Genomic DNA, 22960 nt, shown 5'->3' with positions numbered 1-22960 from the left:
AGCTGGTGGCATCACAATTCTGGACTTCAAGCTCTATTACAAAGCTGTAATCATCAGGACAGTATGGTACTGGCACAAAAACAGACACACGGATCAATGGAACAGAACAGAGAGCCCAGAAATGGACCCTCAACTCTATGGTCAACTAATCTTCGACAAAGCAGGAAAGAATGTCCAATGGAAAAAAGACAGTCTCTTCAACAAATGCTTTTGGGAAAATTGGAAATCCACATGCACAAGAATGAATCTGGACCATTTCCTCACACCACACACAAAAATAGACTCAAAATGGATGAAAGACCTAAATGTGAGAGAGGAATCCACCAAAATCGTTGAGGAGAACACAGGCAGCAACCTCTTTGACCTCAGCCACAGCAACTTATTCCTAGAAACATCACCAAAGGCAAGGAAGCAAGGGCAAAATGAACTATTGGGACTTTATCAAGTTAAAAAGCTTTTGCACAGCAAAAGAAAGTCAACAAAACCAAAAGACAACTGACAGAATGGAAGAAGATATTTGCAAATGACATCTCAGATAAAGGGCTAGTATCCAAAATCAATAAGCAACTTATTAAACTCAACACCCAAAGAACAAATAATCCGATCAAGAAATGGGCAGAAGACATGAACAGACATTTCTGCAAAGAAGACATTCAAATGGCCAACAGACACATGAAAAAGTGCTCAACATCACTTGGCATCAGGGAAATCCAAATCAAAACCTCAATGAGATACCACCTTACACCAGTGAGAATGGTTAAAATTAAGAAGTCAGGAATGACAGGTGTTCGCAAGGATGCGTAGAAAGGGGAACCCTCCTAAACAGTTGGTGGGAATGCAAGCTGGTGCAGCCACTCTGGAAAACAGGATGGAGGTTCCCCAAAAAGTTGAAAATAGAGCTACCCTATGACCCAGCAAGTGCACTACTGGGTATTTAGTCCAAAGATACAAACATAGTGATCCGAAGGGGCATGTGCACCCCAGTGTTTATAACAGCAATGTCCACAATAGCCAAACTATGGAAAGAGCCTAGATGCCCATGAACAGATGAATGGATAAAAAAGTTGTGGTATATACATACAAATATTAATGCAGCCATCAAAAAAAAGAAATCTTGCCATTTGCAACAACTAGAGGGTATTATCCTAAGGGAAATAAATCAATCAGAGAAAGACAAGTATTATATGATCTCACTGATGTGCGGAATTTGAGAAACAAGACAGAGGATCACATGGGAAGGGAGGGAAGAATGAAGCAAGATGAAACCAGAGAGGGGGACAAACCATAAGAGACTCTTAATCTCAGGAAACAAAGTGAGGGTTGCTGGAGTGGAGGGGGGTGGGTGGGATGGGATGTCTGGATGATTAACACTGGGAAGGCAGGTACTATGGTAAGCGCTGTGAATTGTGTAAGACTGATGAATCACAGACCTGTACCCCTGAAACAAATAATAAATTATATGTTAATAAAAAAATTATAAAAAATAATAAGAAAATCTATACTTATAAATTAGGAATAATACTTCTAAATAGCTTCTGAATAACTGAAAAAAATTTTAATTAGAGGATTATGAACATATTATATTATTAAACCTGCATGACATAGCTAGGCCCATGTTTAGATTTTTTTTTTAAAGATTTTATTTATTCATTTGAGAGAGAGAGAATGAGAGATAGAGAGCATAAGAGGGAAGAGGGTCAGAGGGAGAAGCAGACTCCCCGCTGAGCAGGGAGCCCGATGCGAGACTCGACCCAGGGACTCCAGGATCATGACCTGAGCCGAAGGCAGTTGCTCAACCAACTGAGCCACCCAGGCGCCGTAGGCCCATGTTTAAAAGGAAATTCATCAGCTTATAAGCCTATATTACAAAAAAAGATGGAAACGGAATGAGCTAAGAATCTATCGCATAAAGTTAGAAAAAAGAAACTCAAAGGAAAAAATAGAGAACAGAACTAATTAAAGATCAAACAAATGAATGACAAGAGAATCAATAAACCAAAAGCAACCAATAAATCGCAAGTAAAATTGACTTAGAAGAAAGAAATCACAAATAAGTATTTAGAATGAAAAGGAGGTCAACAGGGGCGCCTGGATGGCTCAGTCGTTAAGCGTCTGCCTTCCGCTCAGGTCGTGATCCCAGTGTCCTTGGATCGACCCTCACATCAGGCTCCCTGCTCCATGGGGAAGCCTGCTTCTCCCTCTCCTACTCCCCCTGCTCGTGTTTCCTCTCTTGCTATGTCTCTCTCTGTCAAATAAATAAATAAAATCTTTAAAAAAAAAAAAAAAGGAGGTGAACAACATAAATTTTATGGGCAACTGATACTCAGATAATATGAATACTTTTAGGCCAACAAAACTGAAAATTTAGACAAAATGGACAAATTTATAGAAAACTACAAGTTTCTAACGTGTAACTTTCTAACATGTAGAAAAAATAAACTATTTGAACAGTGTTGTAATGTATAAAGAGCTGAATCCGTACTTTAAAATCTCACATAAAGAAAACCCCAGGTTCAGATGGCTTTACCAATGGATTTTACTAAAGAAGAAATAATGCCAGCATAACAAAAAACCTTCTAGTTATGTGGTGAGCATAAGCTTGATGTCAAAATTTGAAAAAGACAGTAAGAGAACAGGCCAACTTCACTAATGCAGAATTCCTGAAGAACACACTACAAAAAGACAGTATACACCAAGATCGAGGTGAGTTCATCTCTCAGGAATGCACAATTAATTTGAAAACCACAATGTAATTTGTAAATAAACTAATACAACAGAACAGACAACAAAACAGGACAGAAGAGCAGGAAAGAAAAAATGTTAAGTCAGGGCGCCTGCGTGGCTCAGTCGTTGGGCGTCTGCCTTCGGCTCAGGTCATGGTCCCAGGGTCCTGGGATGGAGCCCCACATCGGGCTCCCTGCTCAGCAGAAGCCTGCTTCTCCCTCTCCCGCTCCCCCTGCTTGTGTTCCCTCTCTCGCTGTGTCTCTATCAAATAAATAAAATCTTTTTAAAGAAGAAAAAAAGAAAGAAAAGAAAAAATATTAAGTCAGTAAATGGCGCTTGGACAACTTGTTGTCTACATTAGGGAAAACATTCTATAAGCAGAGTTAGGGGCCCCCAGAAAAAGAAAGACCCAGACATTTCAGGTCCCCAGCTGTCCCCTCCCACCAGCCCCCCACCCCCTGGATCTATCGTGCCTTACCAACTCTACCTGCCCAAGCACATTTGCAGAACTGCTTAGAGGGTGTTAGAATTACAAAGAAATGAAAAAAAAAAAACCACAGTAGGTAAGAATTTTAAGGGAACAAAGGAAATGCAAAAAATTAAGTCTCTAATAGGCCAGTAGATAGCCTAACCATATCAGAGACAAAAAAATCAATGGTAAAACTCCCAGTGCCGTTTCAGAAGTAAAGATTGACTGAGCACATTCTTGAGTTGTCTTCGCAGGATTGAAACTAGCAGAAAATTTAAAGCTTGTTTTTCAGAGAACTGTTTCTCTGTAGCCAGCTACTGTTTCTTTTCAGACCCCACTAAGAAATATACTGGCTCTGGGTCAACTGAGAAGGTCCTAGCCTATGAACAAACAAGGAGGCCCTGCAGACCTTACCTGAGGTAACCAGCCCAAGATCCCATCCAGTTTATACTGGCTCTTGGATCATATCCATAGCCCCTTCCCTTTGTCCAACAGTTAACTCTGCTTCAGTACAATGTTAAAGTCTCTACCCTGGGAGGAGCACAGGCTTCATAAAACACATCTGCACAATCTTATTCCCGCCTTTATGTGTGATGACAAAGCTCCCCTTTCTGAATATTCATCCTAATCTTAAATAAAAAGAACTCTCTCACCCCTGTTTGGGTAGTCACGATTGGAAGTTATTCCCATGATCTCCTTATTTGCTGCAAAGAAAATTTCCTTTGTGTGACAACTCCACCTGCTGCAATTTCTTATGGATTATCTGCTGTAATCTCTATCTGCAACTCACCAAGGAGCAAATGAACTCACATTAGTTCAGTTACAGCTAGTTCGGTTACAGTTCCTCCAATATGTGTGGGTTTTTTTCAAACCACCAAGGAATTAACTCAATTCTGACACTACCTACCCAGAGATAGAGTCAGATCCTACAGGTTAAGGGCTCAGTCATCCAAGACAGCCCCCGTCCCCACTTCACACACCAACTGCAAATCCAGGATGTCACCTGTACTTCTCACTGGCTATGGACTGGAGGTTCCAACAACTGCTACCCGAACAGCTCACAGAATTGAAACACTTTACTTATAAAAGGCCAGATGGAAGAAACACACAGGCAAGGTATAGGGAAAGGCTGTGGGGATTCCATGCCCTCTCTAAGAGGGCTATTCTCCCAGCACCTCTACAAGTTCCCCAGACAGGAATCTGTCTGAACTTTATCTTTTTGGGTTTTTATGGAGGCTTCATTATGTGGGGATGGTTGATTACGTCCTCGCCATTGGCAACTGATTCAACCTCTAGCCCAACTCCCCTCCCTGGAAGTCAAGGGGTTGGAACGGCAAGCTCCAACCCTGTCTCACAAGGCTGGCTCTCCTAGCAACCAGCCCCCATCTTTAGGTTAGCTAGGGGCATTCCATAAATTCATCAACATAACAAAAGATGCCTTGCTTGCTCTCATCACTTAGGAAATTCCAGGGGTTTTAGCTCAATGCCAGAAAATAGGGCAAAGACCAAATACGTTATTTCTTATAAATCAGATCACAATTCCTCATACTGTATACAAAAAAATCAATTTCACTTGGGTTTTATATTTGCAGACCTGAGTATAAAAGGCAAAACAAAAATTTTAGCAATCATATAGAAAAATATTTATATTTTGGCGTAAGAAAAACTTAAAAGGACAAAAAGAAAAAGTAACAAAGTAAAAAAGGAATAAAACAGACTACACTAAATTTGTTCATCAAAAGACACCATTAAGATGACTAAAAGGTTATAATCTGCCATGTATAAAGAAATCTAACAAAACAATAAGAAAAAGACCAACAACCCACAGAAAAAAATGGGCAACCAAAACCTGAAACATCACAACAGAGGACACATAAAAAAGGAAATATAAGTGGCCAACAGACATAGGAGAAGTGATCGACCTCAATACTCCTCCAGAGTAGTAAGGGGATTAGCCCCCAGTCTATCTGCCTACCAGAAAAAACTCTACCCTGGGAGGAGCACAGGCTTCATAAAACCCCTTCAGGAGGAAAACAATACCACCTAAAATCTCTACAAGTGTTTACAAACAATATCCAATATTTAATTTAAAAAATTACAAGGTCGGGGCACCTGGGTGGCTCAGTCAGTTAAGCATCTGCCTTTGGCTCAGGTCATGATCTCGGAGTCCCTGGATTGAGCCTCAGGTCAGGCTCCCTGCTCAGCGGGGAGTCTGTTTCTCTGTCTCCCTTTGCCCCTCTCCTGGCTCATGCTCTCTCTCTCTCTCACTCTCTCTCTCAAATAAATAAAATCTTAAAAAAATAAAAAATTACAAGGTGTGTTCAAAGACAGAACATTTACCTACAAAACCAACAAGAGAAAAAAATTAGACAATAAAAGCAGATCTATAGTTGGTGTATGTAGGATGTATGTAAAGTAACATATATATCCAAGATACTAAAGGAAAAAGTAATAAAAAAAAGTAAATAAAAACATGATTTCATGGAAGATTATATATATATATAATATATATTATATATTAATATATATTAAATTATATATTTATATATTATATATTATATATTTATTTATATTATTTATATATTTATTATATATATTTATTATTTATATATTATATATTAAATTATATATATACATTATATATATTATACATTCTTTTTAAATTTAATATTTACCCTCTTACTGTCTTTAAGACTAGTTGGAGTTGGTGTTTCTCTTAAACTATAAAATTAACTGAGAAAACTGAATAGGGGGGTGCCTGGGTGGCTCAGTCATTAAGCATCTGCCTTCGGCTCAGGTCATGATCCTAGAGTCCTAGGAATGAGCCCCGCATCGGGCTCCCTGCTCGGCGGGAAGCCTGCTTCTCCCTCTCCCACTCCCCATTTGTGTTCAGAACTTCTCTTGCTCTGTCTCTCTCTGTTAAATAAATAAATAAAATCTTTAAAAAAAACAAAACAAGACTGAATAGGTCCCTTTAATACTCTTTACTTTCCTACCAATAATTATTAATATAATTAATATATATTATATAATATATATTTCATTAGCGATCTCAATAATATTGGTAGAAAATTTATATGTATAAATATTATATATATATATAGGAAATTATATATATGTTTTATATATAAATAAAACTTGGGAAAAAACTCAAATATCAATGTGGCCACAAACAAAAACTACATACTTCTGAATGAATTAATCAGTTACTTAACTAGAGTTTTTATGTAACACTTGGCCTAAATTTGTTAGTAACTGTAATCAAAGAGTGAAAATCCTAGCACTACCTCTAAATAGCCATGTAACCACAGGTTAGCTACTGAAGCTAAATGAACCTAGTTTCCTCACCTGTAAAATAAATTTTACATATATTTAGATATAAATATATAGCTTTATATACAATATATAAAATATTATATGCCTAAAAAGATAAGTATCATTATTTGTAATGAAAAATAATTTTCCTTTCCTTCAGTATTAGTATATCAGTAGACTATATACCAATATAATTTATAAAATTACTGGTATTAATATGAAATAGCTAATTTATAATTGGAGTAATATAATGGGAGTGAAATTGTCCAACATTCTTCAGTCCCTTTTAAATCCTAAAAAAAACTCTACTGAATATATTTTATTGGAGAATGCAGTATTGCAAATTTTCTATGAATAAGATAACTAAATTCTTTACACTTCATGATTCACTTCCATATGATCATTCATGTTGTCTTAGAGAATAAGCAAATCATACAACCCCTTGAAAAATTAAACAAAACTCAGACTGCTTAGTACATTGAGTATACATATCTAAACCAGAACAATCGTATACACAGACACATGTCAGATTCCAATTACAGTCCTTACCTTAATTTTCACAGCATCATAGCGGATTTGTGAAAATTCACGAAGACCAAAAGAACCTCCAACAATCAGCAACTGAAACAAAGAGAGGAAACAAACAAAATAGAAGGACAGAATTCAGTCTACAGATTAATGCCAATAGTGGCAGCTTATATGAAATCCAATATATTATTTTCTTGGTGAGTTACCATTCATCTGTTCAGAGTAGATGCAGTATGTACTGTCACTAGGAAACATTTTATCCTATTACCAAATACCAAAGTCAGTACCCCATTAGTTTGTTTGTTCATTTTTAAAGATTTTATTTATTTATTTGAGGGGGGGAGGAGCAGAAGGGGAGGGAGAGAGACAAGCAGACTCTGTGCTGAGTGCTGAGCACAGAGCCCAACGTGGGGCTTGATCACATGACCCCAAGATCATGACCTGATGAAACCAAGAGTTGGACACTTAACCAATTGAGCCACCCAGCTGCACCCCCATACTAGTATTCCACCTTATGGTTTAAATAACATCATCACAAGCATTATATTAGTTGATCTTACAAAAGAACTAAAGCTAAGAAAAAAATCCATTTAACAGATGAAATAAAAGCACAGGCAACGAAATGACTTGCCTATGGTTATACTGAGTAAAACTAGGAATTAAATTCTGGCCTCATTTCTTCAAGACCAGAATTCTTTCAATTTTATGTGTTTGCAAAATAAGCTAACTAGACAGCATTTTTCTCCATTTTCTTACCAACTAATAAAAGAATCTCATAAAATACACCACACTTATTAATATATGGCAAATCTTACAAGATTTCTCCAACTGGCATTGCTGCTTTATCATCTCCTCCAATAATCTAATGGGCTTTCACCCCTAATCCTAAAGCTGTAAAAGTCTAGCAATTTGGATAAAAATAAAGTTTGATCCCTACCTTCCTTTTTATATCAATATATTAATATTACCAAATAAGGAAATATAAAGATATAAAACAATGTAAAATATAAAACTTTATGATTTTGAAGTTGAAATACTAACAAAACCTTGAGGCTATAAATTTTAAAACCCAGTAAGTCTGACCACACAAAAATTTTACATGTCTATACTGATAAATAAATGAAATAAAAACAACACAAAATCAAAAGAACAAATCAGGAATAACATGTTATATATAAGCAGCTAATATCTGGCAATGTCAATATGTAAGAATTAATTTGTATAAGTAAAATAACTTTTGTCTTTGTGTTTCAATGAAAAGACACATCCCTGGCTTTCATAACTCTGTTTCAGTCTCCTTTTATTCATTCTTCCTCATCTTCCCAATGGCAGGGGCGGGGTATCCCAAAAGGCTCAAATCTTCACATTTCTTCTAACTATTCACAACCAACACTGAGTCCATAGCTGATGTCATCCAATTTCATGGCTTTAAAGAGGCTCTATAACCTAACAACTTCCAAATGCACATTTTCAATGGGAAACATCCCACTGAACTGAAACATGCTTTCCTACCTGACATTTTCACTTGAAAGCCTAACAGATATATGGGGCGCCTGGGTGGTTCAGTTGGTTATGCATCTGACTTCAGCTCAGGTTATGATCTCCAGGTCCTGGGATCCGCCCACATTGGGCTGTCACCAGGGAGTCTGCTTCTCCCTCTCTCTCTGCCTCTCCCCACCATGCTCTCAGATAAATAAAATCTTTAAGAAAAAGTCTAACAGATATATATAAGTTAACATTTTAAAAAACCCTCTTCACTTTTACCCCAACACTCTTTCTGCCCCAATCTTTCACATCCCAGTAAATGTCAACTGCTTTCATCTAACGGCTCAAGCAAACTTCTTTGTAATCATCATAAGCTCCTCTCATTCATATCTCACATCTAATCCATCCCTGAGTTCTGTCACCTCTACTTTCAAAATATTTCCTGAATCTGACAATTTCTAACTATACCTTCTTCTAATATTCTAGTCCAGGCCACCATCACCTCTTTCTGGAACTACTGCAATTACAGTACCCACATGTTACATAATGAAGAATTTGTCTGAACTTTGTCTAGGGTTCCTGAGAGGCCGGTACTAACTTGGACTTTCCTGAGTGACAGGAGTATCTATGTTATTGATGGTGAGCCCCTAGGACTACACCTGAATTTATGCTAACGAGGTGACTCATGGTAGGCCCCTAGATAGTTGCAGTATACCAGTGGGCCATGCTGGAATGACCAACCATGTGACTAGAGGGGTGGGGCTTTAAGCCATATGATATCAACCTGACCTCCAAGGAGATGGGGCTGGACACTGAGTTCCCTCACACAGTTAATGATTCGATTAACCATACCTAGATAATGAAACCCAATTAAAAAAACTCTGGACACGGCTCAGTCGCTTAAGCATCTGCCTTCAGCTCAGGTCATGATCCCAGGGTCCTGGGATCGAGTCCCGCATCGGGCTCCTTGCTTGGCAGAGAGCCTGCTTCTGCCTCTACCTGCTCTGCCTGCTGCTACCCATGCTTGTGCTCTCTCTCTCTGACAAAAAAATAAATAAAATCTTAAAAAAAAAAAAAAAACTCTGGACACTGAAGCTTGGTTGAGCTTCCTGGTTGGTGAACACATCAATGCACTGGGAGGGTGGCATGCCCTGATTTCACAGGAGGAAAACATGGAAACTCTGCATTTGGGACCTTCCCAGACCTTACCCTGTGGGTCTCTTCTTTTGGCTGTTCCTAATTTTGTACCCTTTATAATAAAACAATAATCATAAATATAGTACTTTCCTGAGTTCTGTGAGTCATTCTAGTGAATTATTAAACTTGAGGGGGTTAATAGGAACCCACAAATTTATAGCCAGTTGATCAGAAGCACAGGTGGGCCAAGAATCCCAGAGCTTTCAGCTGGTGTCTGAAATAAGCAGCGTTTCATGAAGGACTATTCCCTTACTCTGTGAAGTCTGTGCTAATTCTGATTGGGGTCAGACTTGCACTACACCACCTACCCCTCGTTACCACAGTATCTACACTCCTAACTAAATATCTTCATTTGTGCAATAGGTCCCATATCATCTTATTTACTGAAGGACCCTGATTCATCAGTTCTCTTGTTTCCTGTATCATGAAAATCTTGCTCACTACCACATGATTCATCATAAAAAATGCTATTATTTCTCCCACTTATTAACAAACTTCTCTAGACCTCACTTCCTCACATTACTACCCTCTTTCCTTGTTCCTATCTGCAGTAAAATTTCTCAAAGGAGTTGTTGATGCTCACTGTCCCTCCCATTCTCTCTTAGACCCGTTCCAGCCACCAAAGACATCCACGTTACCAAATCCAATGGTTAACTCTCTGTTCTCATCTTATTTCATGAGCAAAATTTGACACAGTTGATCACTTTCCTCCTTTTCCCTTAAACCTGGTTTTTCTTTTACCTGAGAATACTTCTTAGTGTCCTTTACTGGTTCTTCCTGTACACTCAATCCCCTACTGTTGGAGTACCCCAGGGCACAATGACTGGTCTTCTCTATCTACATTAATTTCTTTTGTGAGCTCAATCTTATAACTTTAAAAATATTCGCATGTTGATTACTAACACTCCACCTTTAGAAGGGATCAAGCAACACCAGGTAAACAAAGCAGACCAGAATAGCACTGCAAGGGCTCTGGAACCTAAATTATCATTGGAAAGAAAGCCTTAAATAGTACGCTACTACCTACAGCTAAGTCTAAGCATGGTGACTGCTTGCTGAAGTAGAAGACTTAAATAGGATACAGAGTTTCCTAACATAATACGCAGAATGTCCATGATACAATAAAAACTCACTTGTCATACCAAGAGTCAGGAAAACAGCAAGCTGAATTAGAAAAGACTATCAAGAGCTATTAACATGGAGATAAACCAGATGTTGGAATGATCTGACAAAGATTTTATTTTTTTAAGATTTATTTATTATTTGAGAGAGAGAGAGAGAGCACCATGCCTGCACCTGTGGGGGAGGGGCAGAGGGAGAAGCAGACTCCCCGCTGAGCAGGGAGGCCCCCATGCCCATGACAGCTGGATGTGGCTGGATCTCAGGACACTGAGATCATGACTTGAGCCGAAACCAAGAGTTGGACACTTAACCAACTGAGGCGCCCAGGCGTCCCATGATCTAACAAAGATTTTAAAGGAATCATTATAAAAATGCTTCAGAGAGCAGTAACCGATGTTCTTAAAACAAATGAAAATTAAAAAATCTCACCAAATAGAAAAAAAGAACCAAAAGGTGACATCAGTGAAATGGCAGACTAGGAATCTCCAAAAATCTTCTCCATCACAGCAATGATAAAACTGGCAAAAGTTCTCAAATCAACTTTTTCAGAAATGTGAAAATTAAGCAAAGACTTGCAATAATGTTGGGAACATTTTCTTAAGAAGACTGCCTTTCAGTAAGAACAGAAAGCTTGGTGGCATTTTTATTCCCACCTCTCCGCCCCAGCTCCATGGTAACCATGAAAACAAATAGAATGCTCCTCTCTTATTATACTCTTTGGTTTAAAATCTAATTTGTCTGATACAAGGACTGCCATCCAAGCTTTCTTTTGATGTCCATTAGCATGGTAAATGGTTTTCCACCCCCTCACTTTAAATCTGGAGGTGTCTTTAAGTCTAAAATGAGTCTCTTGCAGATAGCATTATCGATGGGTCTTGTGTGTGGTTTTGTTTTTTTTTTTAAGATTTTATTTATTTATTTGACAGAGACACAGCGAGAGAGGGAACACAAGCAAGGGGAATGGGAGAGGGAGAAGCAGGCTTCCCGCGGAGCAGGAAGCCTGATGCGGGGCTCGATCCCAGGACCCTGGGACCATGACCTGAGCAGAAGGCAGATGCTTAACGACTAAGCCACCCAGGCGCCCCATGGGTCCTGTTTTTTTATCCAATCTGATACCCTATGTCTTTTGATTGTGGCATTTAGCCCATTTACATTCAGGGTAACTACTGAAAGATGTGAATTTAGTGCCATTGCATTGCCTGTAAGGTAACAGTTATGTGTATGGTCTGTGTTCCTTTCTGGTCTATGTTACTTTTAGGCTCTCTTTGCTTACAGTTTCAATATTTCTTGTAGGGCTGGTTTGGTGTTTGCAAATTCTTTTAGTTTTTGTTTGTCCTGGAAGCTTTTTATCCCTCCTTCTATGGCCAACAGACACATGAAAAAATGCTCAACATCACTCGGCAACAGGGAAATACAAATCAAAACCTCAATGAGATACCACCTCACACCAGTCAGAATGGCTAAAATTAACAAGTCAGGAAACGACAGATGTTGGCGAGGATGCGGAGAAAGGGGAACCCTCCTACACTGTTGGTGGGAATGCAAGCTGGTGCAGCCACTCTGGAAAACAGTATGGAGGTTCCTCAAAAAGTTGAAAATAGAGCTACCCTATGACCCAGCAATTGCACTACTGGGTATTTACTCCAAAGATACAAACGTAGTGATCCAAAGGGGCACGTGTACCCCAATGTTTATAGCAGCAATGTCCACAATAGCCAAACTATGGAAAAAGCATGGATGTCCAACAACAGATGAAGGGATAAAGATGTGGTATATATACAATGGAATATTATGCAGCCATCAAAAAATGAAATCTTGCCATTTGCAATGGCGTGGATGGAACTAGAGAGTATAATGCTAAGCGAAATAAGTCAATCAGAGAAAGACAATTATCATATGATCTCACTGATATGAGGAATTTGAGAAACAAGACAGGGGATCATGGGGGAAGGGAGGGAAAAATGAGACAAGATGAAACCAGAGAGGGAGACAAACCATAAGAGACTTTTAATCTCAGGAAACAAACTGAGGGTTGCTGGAGTGGAGTGGGGGGAGGGATGGGGTGGCTGGGTGATGGACATTGGGGAGGGTGTGTGCTATGGTGAGCACTGTGAATTGTGTAAGACTGATGAATCACAGACCTGTACCCCTGAAACAAATAATACATTATGTTAATAATAAATAAATAAATGAAATAGAATGCAATCATGGGGCAGAATGGGGCTGGGGCTCCTTAAAACATCATTCTCTGAGAACTGTCACTGCTTGATCAAATCTGGTGGTTCATTGGAAACCTCAGTCACAAGGCTGTCTTCAGTTTTCCTGACTTTGAGCTCAACTAGTACTAACAGGCTTCTCTCAGGAAGTGTTTGTTGAAAAAATTCAGAGGCAATTGTTTACCATCATGACTGCCTGAGGTGGTAGGCAACAGGGCAAATAACAGTCTAACCAAAAAGCTTAAAAGGAAAATATGAGAAATAAGGTGTCCACAGAGGACTCTGAAAAGTTCAAACATATTCCTGAGAATCCAGAAGGAAATGCTCATGAACAGAATTGTGCCCATGCCCAGAGTGGTGTGTAAGCTCAGGAAAGATCTGAGAAGGCCTTAAACACTTGTCTATGGCTAACCTTGAGTCTCTGAGCAAGCAGGAAGTACAAGCTCAAGGCAGAGTTGTAACCTGCCTGGCTGAGTGCTGAAGACACACCAAAACAAGCACACAAAGCCCCTCAACAAAGATTTACTGGTTCCAGGTGTTTAAGGAAACCTCTACCCAATAAAAAGAAAAATAGCCCAATTTAAAAACGAGCAAATGATGTGAATAAACATTTCTGCAAAAAAGAGATACAGATGACCAATAACCATATGAAAGGATGTTCCATATCATTAGTCATAAGGGAAATGCAAATCAAAACCACAGTGAGATACCCTCACATCCACTGGGAAGGGTATAATAAAGATGGACAATAACAAGTGTTGGCAAGGACGTGGAGGATTCATTGCTGGCGGGAATGTAAAATGATGTAGCCACTCTGGGAAATAGCTTGACAGTTCCTCAAAATGTTAAACATGGAGTTATCATATGGCCCAGCAATTCTACTACTAGGCATATACTAAGAGAAATGAAAATATACATCCATACAAAAATTGTACATGAATGTTCGTAGCAGCATTATTCACAATGGCCAAAAAATGGAAACAATCTAAATGTTCATCAATGGATAAATAAAATGATAAATAAATAGGATAGGATTCGGATTAAAAAACTGTCTATCCAAATGATGGGATATTATTTAGCCATAAAAAGGAATGAAGTTTTGACACATGTTACAGCATGAATGAATCTTGAAAACACTATGCTAATTGAAAGCAGTCAGTCACAAAAGACCACATGTTGTATTATGCTACTAAATCTATAAACAGAAGTAGATTAGTGGTTGCTAATCTCCTGGGGGGAGAGGGAGGAGAAAATAGGAAGTGACTACTAATGAGCATGGTGTCTCCTCTGGGATGACGAAATTATTCTAAAGTTAGACAGTGGTGGTAGCTGCATAACTCTGTGAATATACCAAAAACGCTGAACCAAACACTTTAAATGGGTTAATTTTTTGGTGTGTAGGAACCAGTAGGTCACTGGTCAGATTAGAAAGGTAAATTCTCAAGACTAAATGGGCAGTGTGGAAGCTGAAACAAGTATATTCTCTTTCTTTCAAGCAGTTTGGACAAGAAAGGAAGGAGAGTAGTATTTGCATATACCTGGTATTCAAAGTCCTCTTCTGTATGTCCTATGAAGCATTAATATTTATCCAAGAGAGTAAATAATTTCAGCTTGAAGATAAATGTAGTATAGTAATTGTGGCATATGCAACTGATACATGATGAAGAGGATGTATCTTTTGAGTTCTTTCCAGTAGTGCTTGGTTTCAGCCTACTGAATTCAACATTTTCCTCTTCAATTTATTTATATGTTTAGGACTCATATTTTGAAACATGGTCCTTTAGGTCCCGTACAGAGGTACAGATGTAGAGACCAGTACAAAGTAACACATTTAGGGAAAAGGCTACTGTGGTACTTTCCATTCCCTGAAATAAAACAAAAGAGGAAACCCCTAAGTACCAAGAAGGTACTTCAACATGAGTGGTTTTAATATCCCGGCTTTGGTGATTTTGAAAAATAAGAACAAAATCAAATTGGCTTTCACTAGGACATGCAGGTGACCTCAAGCTGGTGACCACAATCATAATGCTTCCGAGTGGATCTCCATTTGGGGGCAGAGGGATCTACAGAGAGGATAGTTTTTACACATGCCCTGTCATCTACACAAATAGAAGTACTACATAATCTTCTAAGACGGTTTTCTTTAAACTTTTTTAAGGTCACTTCTCTCCTTTAGTTCTGCTTAAATGCAAAAGCTGGTAACTTCACCTATACCAATATCCATACAAAGGATTAAACTGTTAAGTATTTGAAAGAAAGTGGCTTTTGTCCACACGCTTTATTGAAAGTGTCTCATTCACTATGACATCAAGGCTTTCTGAAGCAAAATAACTTGCCAAGGTAAAACAGCAAACGCAAAAGAGGGGGGATGTCTGGCTGGATTCCAACTCTGGCGGGTGTTATGTCAACCTCAACCTGTATCTTCTATACGAATGAGATCCTCAGGGAACTCAGTCTAGGACAGGACGCAAGAATATAAACACCAAAAGTACACTCGATGTGCTTCAAAATGATCAATTACAAGTCAGCGACCTTTTGAAGGCTGCTACAATGTGGCAGGCACCGCGCTAAACACTCGATTTTCAAAAGGTTTCATTTAACTCCTACCAACAATCCGGGAAGAGTTAAACCAGTTCACAAACAGGAGCTGAAACGTGGAGATGCCCGAAATTATACAGTCAAATTAAGTAAATACATCTAGTTCCAACGATCCACAGCACCGTCCAGGTGTAGCACGGGGTTAAAAAATGTCAGTTGGGTAATCACCCAGACCTGGTGTAAAATCTGGTCTGACCTCGCTCTCTGAAGCACACCCTGGTAACTACTAGGGAGAGTAAAAGGGGGCCTCGAGATCCTGGTACCAGCGAAGGGAGAGAGACGGCCACCTCCCGCCAGCCCCTTCCCCGCCCAAGCTGCCGCTCCCCGCCTCCCGCCTCCCAGATCCTGGCAGCCGGGACCCAGCGGCCTAGACGCCCCACCCCTTCCGGAATCCTGCCCCACACATTCTCCTCCCTGCGCTCACCAGCATAGGGACTCCGTAGCGAAGCGTCTTGTTCTTGCGCAGGGCGCGCACCACCGCATGTACAGACATGACTGAACTCTCCCACGCGTGGACGCCTAGTCCAACAGGCCCAGCGCGGCCTCCCGAATCCAAGCTCCCTCTCCAGGAGGAAGTCCTGGACTCGCCTGCTTTCTTTGGCCTTCCGGAGCTCGGTCCTCGCCCGATAGGCCTCCGCCAGACAAAAGCAATCGATGCGCGCCCGGGTGGAAATTCGAGTGTCGGCCCTTTGGTTCCGGCACACTGGTTTGCAGTCGGGATTTAGGGACTGAAGCCGTGTTTGTAGTTCTCATCAAATGATGTGGAAACCGGTACTTCCCACGTTCTGGGTCTTGGCCAAGGTCTTCTGACGTTTCCTAACACGTAGCTATTCTATAAAATCAGCTAAGAAAAAAAAAGTTACTTTGGAGCTAGAATTGCAGCTTCTGGTACTCTGGCTATTTGTGGGTTGGGGAGTTTACCAGCTTAATAAAGATTTAGAAATAAAAAAATCACCACGAAAGGGTAGGTTGAATGGCAGTGTAGTGCCTTGATATCACTGAACCCTTAATGCTAGTTGCTTTAACTACTAGATAGCCTGTAATCTTCAGTCATTTATGAAAGTCTATTTTCCATTCACTCTGCATCCCGCCAGCACACATTTTTGCAGGTCATTAGAAGGTTCGAGGAAAACAGAGATGAAAAGATACAATCCCTACCTTAAAGAAGCTGGTAGTTTAATGGACAAACAAATGAACATGTGCCTTAAGTACAACAGTTGCTTAGGAAACAGCCCCCACGTGCCATTTGCCAGGGTGAGTCCAAGAAAGCCTCACCTACAAGTACTATTTGAGATGACATAATAGTATAAAATACAGGTGACATGGAGTAACATTTCCCATGTTATCCCTGAGATCTTCCCATCTGTCCCTGCCTCTATTGCCACTGAAATGTTCCTGGTTTAATCCCTTGTCATCTTTCCACATATTGAAGTCACCCCTAAGTGGTCTTCAGAAGAGAAACTCCAGCTCCACCTTTCACCTGCTCTAATAAACACCCATATCTATAGTCCCACTGGGTCAAATATGAAAAAAAAAAAAAAACAACAGACATAACCTTAATTGTGATTCTCAAGTCTGTCTTCCACACTGCTGAAAAGTTATCTAAAAAGCAGAAACGATGAGATTCTCCTGGTTGGTTTTATTTGTTCATTTGTTTGCCTACACTAGTCACTCCAATTTTCTTAGCAAGGAATTTAAGGTCCTGTATAATGGCCTGCCTTTCCTGCTACTCTTCTTCATTCACTCCATACTCCATCTTGGAGGAGATATTATTCCCTGAGATTTCATGAACTTCCACATCTTCAAGATGCAGCTTCAAGGACACCAGATTCTTGAAGTCTCCTTTACTCCACAGGAAATATAAATTATTCCTTTCTCAGAGCTACAGTAGCCTTTGGCTAATATATATCACAGAACACTATCACACTGTATTATCAGTTTTAGTGTATAAAGTTACTGTTGCTCCAAATAGCATATAAGCAGGATGAAAACAGGAGAGAGAGAGAAGGATATTTCAGAGTTTGAATTTGAATGTTGGTGTTTAATTTTTGGTTCTGAGGTTGAGAAAATGAGTCAAACCTCCCAGCCCACCCCCATTTCCCAAAGAAGCATCACCTGAGCTGAGCCAAGGGAGATTTTGGACTGATCAGGACAAGCTTTATTAAAGTGAGACTGAAAATTCCTTACCACTACTTCTCCAATCTTCTGTCACCCCAATCTCTCCAAGGAAGAGACACCTTGCAAACCAGGGGACTGAAGCAATAAGGGGGGAGCACTTAGCCTTGGAGGTTAAGTCAAGCTGCACAGTGGGGAGTGCTGGGTAAAAATTATGTAGATTCATGGGAAAGAGTCTGGAGCAGTTATAGAATGCAAGAGAATTTAGGATTGGAGGGATGGGCATATAAACAGTGTTGCTGTGGGTCTCCTTTAATGTGAATTTTTTGTACTTTATTTTGAATTATTTGACTTTTGTTTTTTGTTGTATGTTTGTTTAAACAAGCTCTGCATTAACCTACTTTAAAAATGGGGAGCACTTGTTTCCTGTACCCCCATCCCTGTGCAAAATTTTATCCCTCCTCTATTAAGTTCTTCTTGGGGACTATTATATAGGTGGTTTTACTGGTACCTTAAAGGAATTTGCCATTTCATGAATCCGAGAGCCTTTTCCTTCTGACTGTATGATCACAGGGCTTATATATCAACTTCCTTTGCCAGTTGTTTGAAGGTTTCTGGAGGCATTTGAGTTCTTAAAGCCTGTCCTTCATGAGGACAGGGTGCAAAGCTTTTTACTGTCTGCATATATTGGTGTCCGTCAAAAAATTATCATTTTCTGTGTAACCCCGGAATTGACGCCCAGGGAAAAATTAGAAGTCCAAGAAGAATGATTGGAGACTAGAGCACTGAGGAGAAAAAGAAGAAAATCTGAAAACAAAATGTAAATGCATCAGAAGTTTGTATTAGGATGGTCTGAGGGATGGAGAAACTGGATGGTAAAGGGCCAATTTGTGGAGGCTTCTGTGGTGAGGCAGAGAGGGCTGTGGGGAGCAGGTGCCTGAAGCTCATTGTGATGGGGAGGGGGTGGGCAGTCTGTAGCTAGGGAACCAAGCCCAGGGTGCCCTTGGGGCTAGACAAGCTTGAAATCAGAAGGCTTTGGGCACCTGGGTGGCTCAGTCAGTTAAGACTCTTGATTTCGACTCAGGTCATGATCTCAGGGTCGAGAGATCGAGCCCCGTGGTGGGCTCCATGCTCAGTGGGGAGTCTGCTTGAGGAGTCTCTCTCTCTCCCTCCCCTTCTGTCCTTCCCCCCACCATTCACATATGCTCCCTCTCTCCCTCTCTCTAAAATAAATAAATAAATCTTTAAAAAAAGAAAAGAAAACAGAAGTCTTCTGAGGAAATGACATGAAGTTGAGAGTTTCACTAGGAAATCAGTGGAGGAGGAAACACACAAACTTTAAAGTTTGTATGAAGACCCGGAGGGGAAGAGTCTGGCATTTCTGAGTAACCAAAAGGCTGGGGAGGGAAGGGATCAGAGAGAAAGGGTGAAACGTTGGGTGAAATGAGTTTGGAGAAGCCGGAAGGAACTAGATCGTACAGTGCCTTGGAGTATTTTGGACTGAATCTTAAGGGCAATGGGAAACCTCCAAGGGCTTTTTAAGCAGAGGAAAGACATGATTGAATCTGTTTTACCAGGATCTCTAGTCTAAGACAAGCAAATTGTAGGGTGACACAATGGCTAGTGAAGAGGGCAGTTAGAAAGCTAATGTAGTAGTCCACGTGAAATTGGATGGTGGTTTGGACTAAGATTCAAGGAACAATGTGACAGATGGGGAATAGTAAGAGACAGAATAAAATGCTGAAAGCTACATGCCACCGAACAGAATGGGCCCAAATGACCCAGGGTCATTTGACATGGTCCTTTGCTTTATATAGTGGTTGCTGTCCAGAAAAGCTAACTCAAAACCTCTTCTCTATAAAGTGGTTCCTAATTAACCATTGGCCTCAGGTACAAAGTTTGAAATGCAATTGCACTATGGTTGAGGATGGATGAAAGTTTTGAGATGGAAGAATCACTCCCCATTAACTGCTCAGGGGCCCTGGAGGCTACATATTGCCAGACCCTAGCAGTCAGTGGAACCAGCCATAATTTTAACTAGTAATTGATTATGGATTAGGAAACCGGCTAACCAAGCTTGTTAGAAAATTATATCAAATAAAACTGAGGACTTTTTGCTCCTGGGTTTGGTGATATTTGATTGCTCAGGTTTAAAAAAAAAATTGTTGTCATTGCTTCCTTCCTTGTTCGGCTATTTTCTAGAAAGTTCAGATTACCTTTGGGTATGTATCTCAGTCATTTCTATAGGTTTGGGAGAAACAGCAGAACTTAGAGAGACAGAGAACCCACAACAGTAGTAATGGAAGTGCATTCACTAGGTTTTTTTATTTTTTGTATTTTAATGTTTTGACATCCGGGGCCTTGCTGACCCTGCAGGGACTGCTCCTCCTAGGGTCAACGGATTTTTACAGATAGTGAACTCTCTCATGAGTGTACTTCTCCAATACGAACCAAACAATCCGGAGCCCACACTCCTTCGTGGAGCTCTCACGCTCAGGGTCATTATTCACATGCCCTAGTCACCCCAAGGCCAGATACCAGACAACTAGGTATGCCACAAAGACCACTACAATTATTCAACCCAGCCAATCCTAATCCTACTTACCTGGCGTTGCCTGCTCTTTCCCATGCAACCACAGTAACGGCTCTTGTCCACACCTCCTCCCTTTTCCTCTGCCTTACGACCAATGCTAGTGCTTTCCTCCATGGTCCCCATGGCAGGATGTGTCCCCTTCTCTTGGGAACCGTGTGTAACAGGCTGTCTTTTCAATGTCAGTTGTCTCCTGATCTTTTGGCCTTAGTATGCCTCAATTATTCTATTAATACCCAATATCTAAAACAGGTCGGAAAAACTACCAACCTTTTCTTATTCCCTATCTTCTCTCTGCACCTGAGGAGTCCCTACTCTTTGTGACTTCTGGCAAATAAATTTTCCATGAATAAGTTATTCTTCTACATGCATTATTTTCTTCTTAAACACACAAGCAAGGGCAATGTGGTGGAGTATAAAAAGCACAGAAAAAGTTCTGGTCTGGCTTCAAATCTTGATCAGATATGGTCTCCCCCCATGCTGTGAAGAGCTCAGTCTAGCCTATTGGAAGATGAGAGGCCACGTGGTGAAGAATCAAGGCACCCTAGCCAATAGACAGCACTAAGTGTCAAAGTGAGGCCATTCTGGACTACCCAGCCCTCACCCCTGTTCTGCCATCAGATGGATGACCCCAGGTGGTATCAGCAGAAGAAACACTCAGAAACTCACAGAATCTTTTAAAAATTATTAAAATATTGTTTTAACTCATGAGGTTTTGCAGTGGTTTGTTATGTAAATTGATAACTGACATACCTTCTTTGCCCATCAAGGGAGAAAAGGGCCATTCTGTACACACTACAATGATAGACTAGCCCTCGGACTTCGTTCAGGTCTGAACTTTGCTTAAGTCATGTGACAGAGCAATGATGACCAAGGTAAACTGCCTTTTCTCTTTATAGCTAAGTCAACTATATGCAAAGCAACTTAGACAAAAGGTCAATATTCAGTTCTGACAAGTCCTTTTTCATTCTGTGGCACAAACCCATTTCTGCCTTCTATATGTCTTGTCAGGCTTTTGGGGCACAGAGGGGATCCAAATAAGATAGTAAATGTTGGCGACTGTGTGTACCCTTACCCTTATCTCCTACATCAAAGCCAAACCCCAAACTGGTCATTCAGACTTCTTCCTTTCCTCTTTCCACTGTTCTGTGAGATGCAGAAAAATAAGGACACATTTATTCAATAATCTCCAAAATAAGGTGGATAAAAGATGTAAACTTTCCTTGACAAATGCAAAAAGTTTTTATTGAATGCCGATATGAGCCAGGCACAGTCACACACACTGTTATCTCGTTTGCTATCTCTGGTATCAAATAGCAAAGCATAGGAGAGATTATCAGCTATTTTAATGGCCTCTTTTACACATTTAATCTGTGGTGATATTCCCTAGAAGATACGGTTTTATGTCCCTGTGTCTTCCAAGTTACAACAGGGCATCTATTTGACCTGAGAAACTGATTGCTGTTTAGATCTAGGCATGCAATGTGAATTAGGATCAAAGTGGAAAGGAAGCAAAATAAGGTTCATAAGGAAAACAATCGTATGAGAAGTAACATGGCCCGGGGGTAAAAATGCACACATATCCAGGAATAAGAAACTCATATTCAAATCAGCATTGCAAATGCAGAATTAAATTGGGATTCAATTCGGAAATCTGTAAACTAGGAAGAGGGATCATCCCATTTTCCTGTGATTGGTTAATAAATTTAGGGAAGTTCTTTTGTCAATGACTCTGTTAATGATTGACTTGCATTTGAAAACATACTTCAGCCCTCTCTCCTACTCCTTTCCCCCTGCAAAAAGAAAAAGAACATGAACAGTATGGAAAATGTTCAGGGACCTAGCATTTGTAGAACTCCTTTAGACACAGCAATACTTTTTTATGATACAGGTTGTTACAGTAGCAAAGGCATCAGGTAAGCACATCAAGTGTTTTATAGTGTGTGTGTGTGTGTGTGTGTGTGTGTGTATAAATATCAACATCAGGCAAAGTGTCTACAGCAATTAAGAACCTGGTCCCAATCAGAACAGAATTCCTTAAAATATTGTCTTCTTTTTTTATCACAATTGCCCCTTTGGATGTGAGTGCTGGTCTCAAAAAAATTTGCTTACAGAACAAAGAGAAAGAGCAAAAGGGGCTTATTCCAGGATAGTAACCAACTCTAAACCCATGATAGGTAAGGGGTTGAGAGCTTCATAACTTAATCTTCTACTTCCAGATGATGTTAGCAAAATACTTTAAGATCACCAACAAATACTCTCCCATGTTCAGATAATGAGCTATTTCAGCTTAGAGTGACTAGATCTTATGCATCTCTGTATCATCAGCTAGTATATAGTAGGTGCTCATGTGTTGAAGGAAAAAAGCTTCATCTGTCCAAAGATAAATTCTGACTAAAATGGACTAGAATAAAATCTTTATTGGCTCCACATGAAATTACACGAACGTCACTCCCTACCCCTTGCCCATAATTGACAGCCTAATGTTTATGTTGTTCCATTTATTTAAATATAGTTTAAATTGTTATTTACACAATAAAAACAATGTCCAACATCAAAAAACACCCTTCTCTAGTTTAGAACTACTGGAACTCGTCACAG

General features: G+C 40.0%; 1 protein-coding gene across 1 annotated transcript in view; it reads right to left on the bottom strand.

Moving 5' to 3' along the window:
* The window catches only part of COX16 (cytochrome c oxidase assembly factor COX16), a 30911-nt gene extending 14633 nt beyond the window's left edge, over positions 1-16278 (bottom strand). Inside the window, exons 1-2 of the mRNA XM_028126594.2 lie at positions 16079-16278; positions 7058-7129 (exon numbers count right to left, since the gene is read on the bottom strand). Coding sequence (XP_027982395.1) covers positions 7058-7129; positions 16079-16147 — 141 coding nt within the window. The 5' untranslated portion in view covers positions 16148-16278. The remainder of the gene's footprint in view (positions 1-7057; positions 7130-16078) is intronic.
* Positions 16279-22960: the final 6682 nt, after the last annotated feature.

This window comes from Eumetopias jubatus, unplaced genomic scaffold (genome assembly GCF_037043125.1).
Source record: "Eumetopias jubatus isolate StellerSeaLion01/CBP00866 unplaced genomic scaffold, mEumJub1_p1.0 scaffold_7, whole genome shotgun sequence".
In the NCBI taxonomy this organism is placed as follows: domain Eukaryota; kingdom Metazoa; phylum Chordata; class Mammalia; order Carnivora; family Otariidae; genus Eumetopias; species Eumetopias jubatus.
The sequence above is the reverse complement of the archived record's forward strand: the minus strand, read 5'-3'. Positions and strand labels throughout refer to the sequence as shown.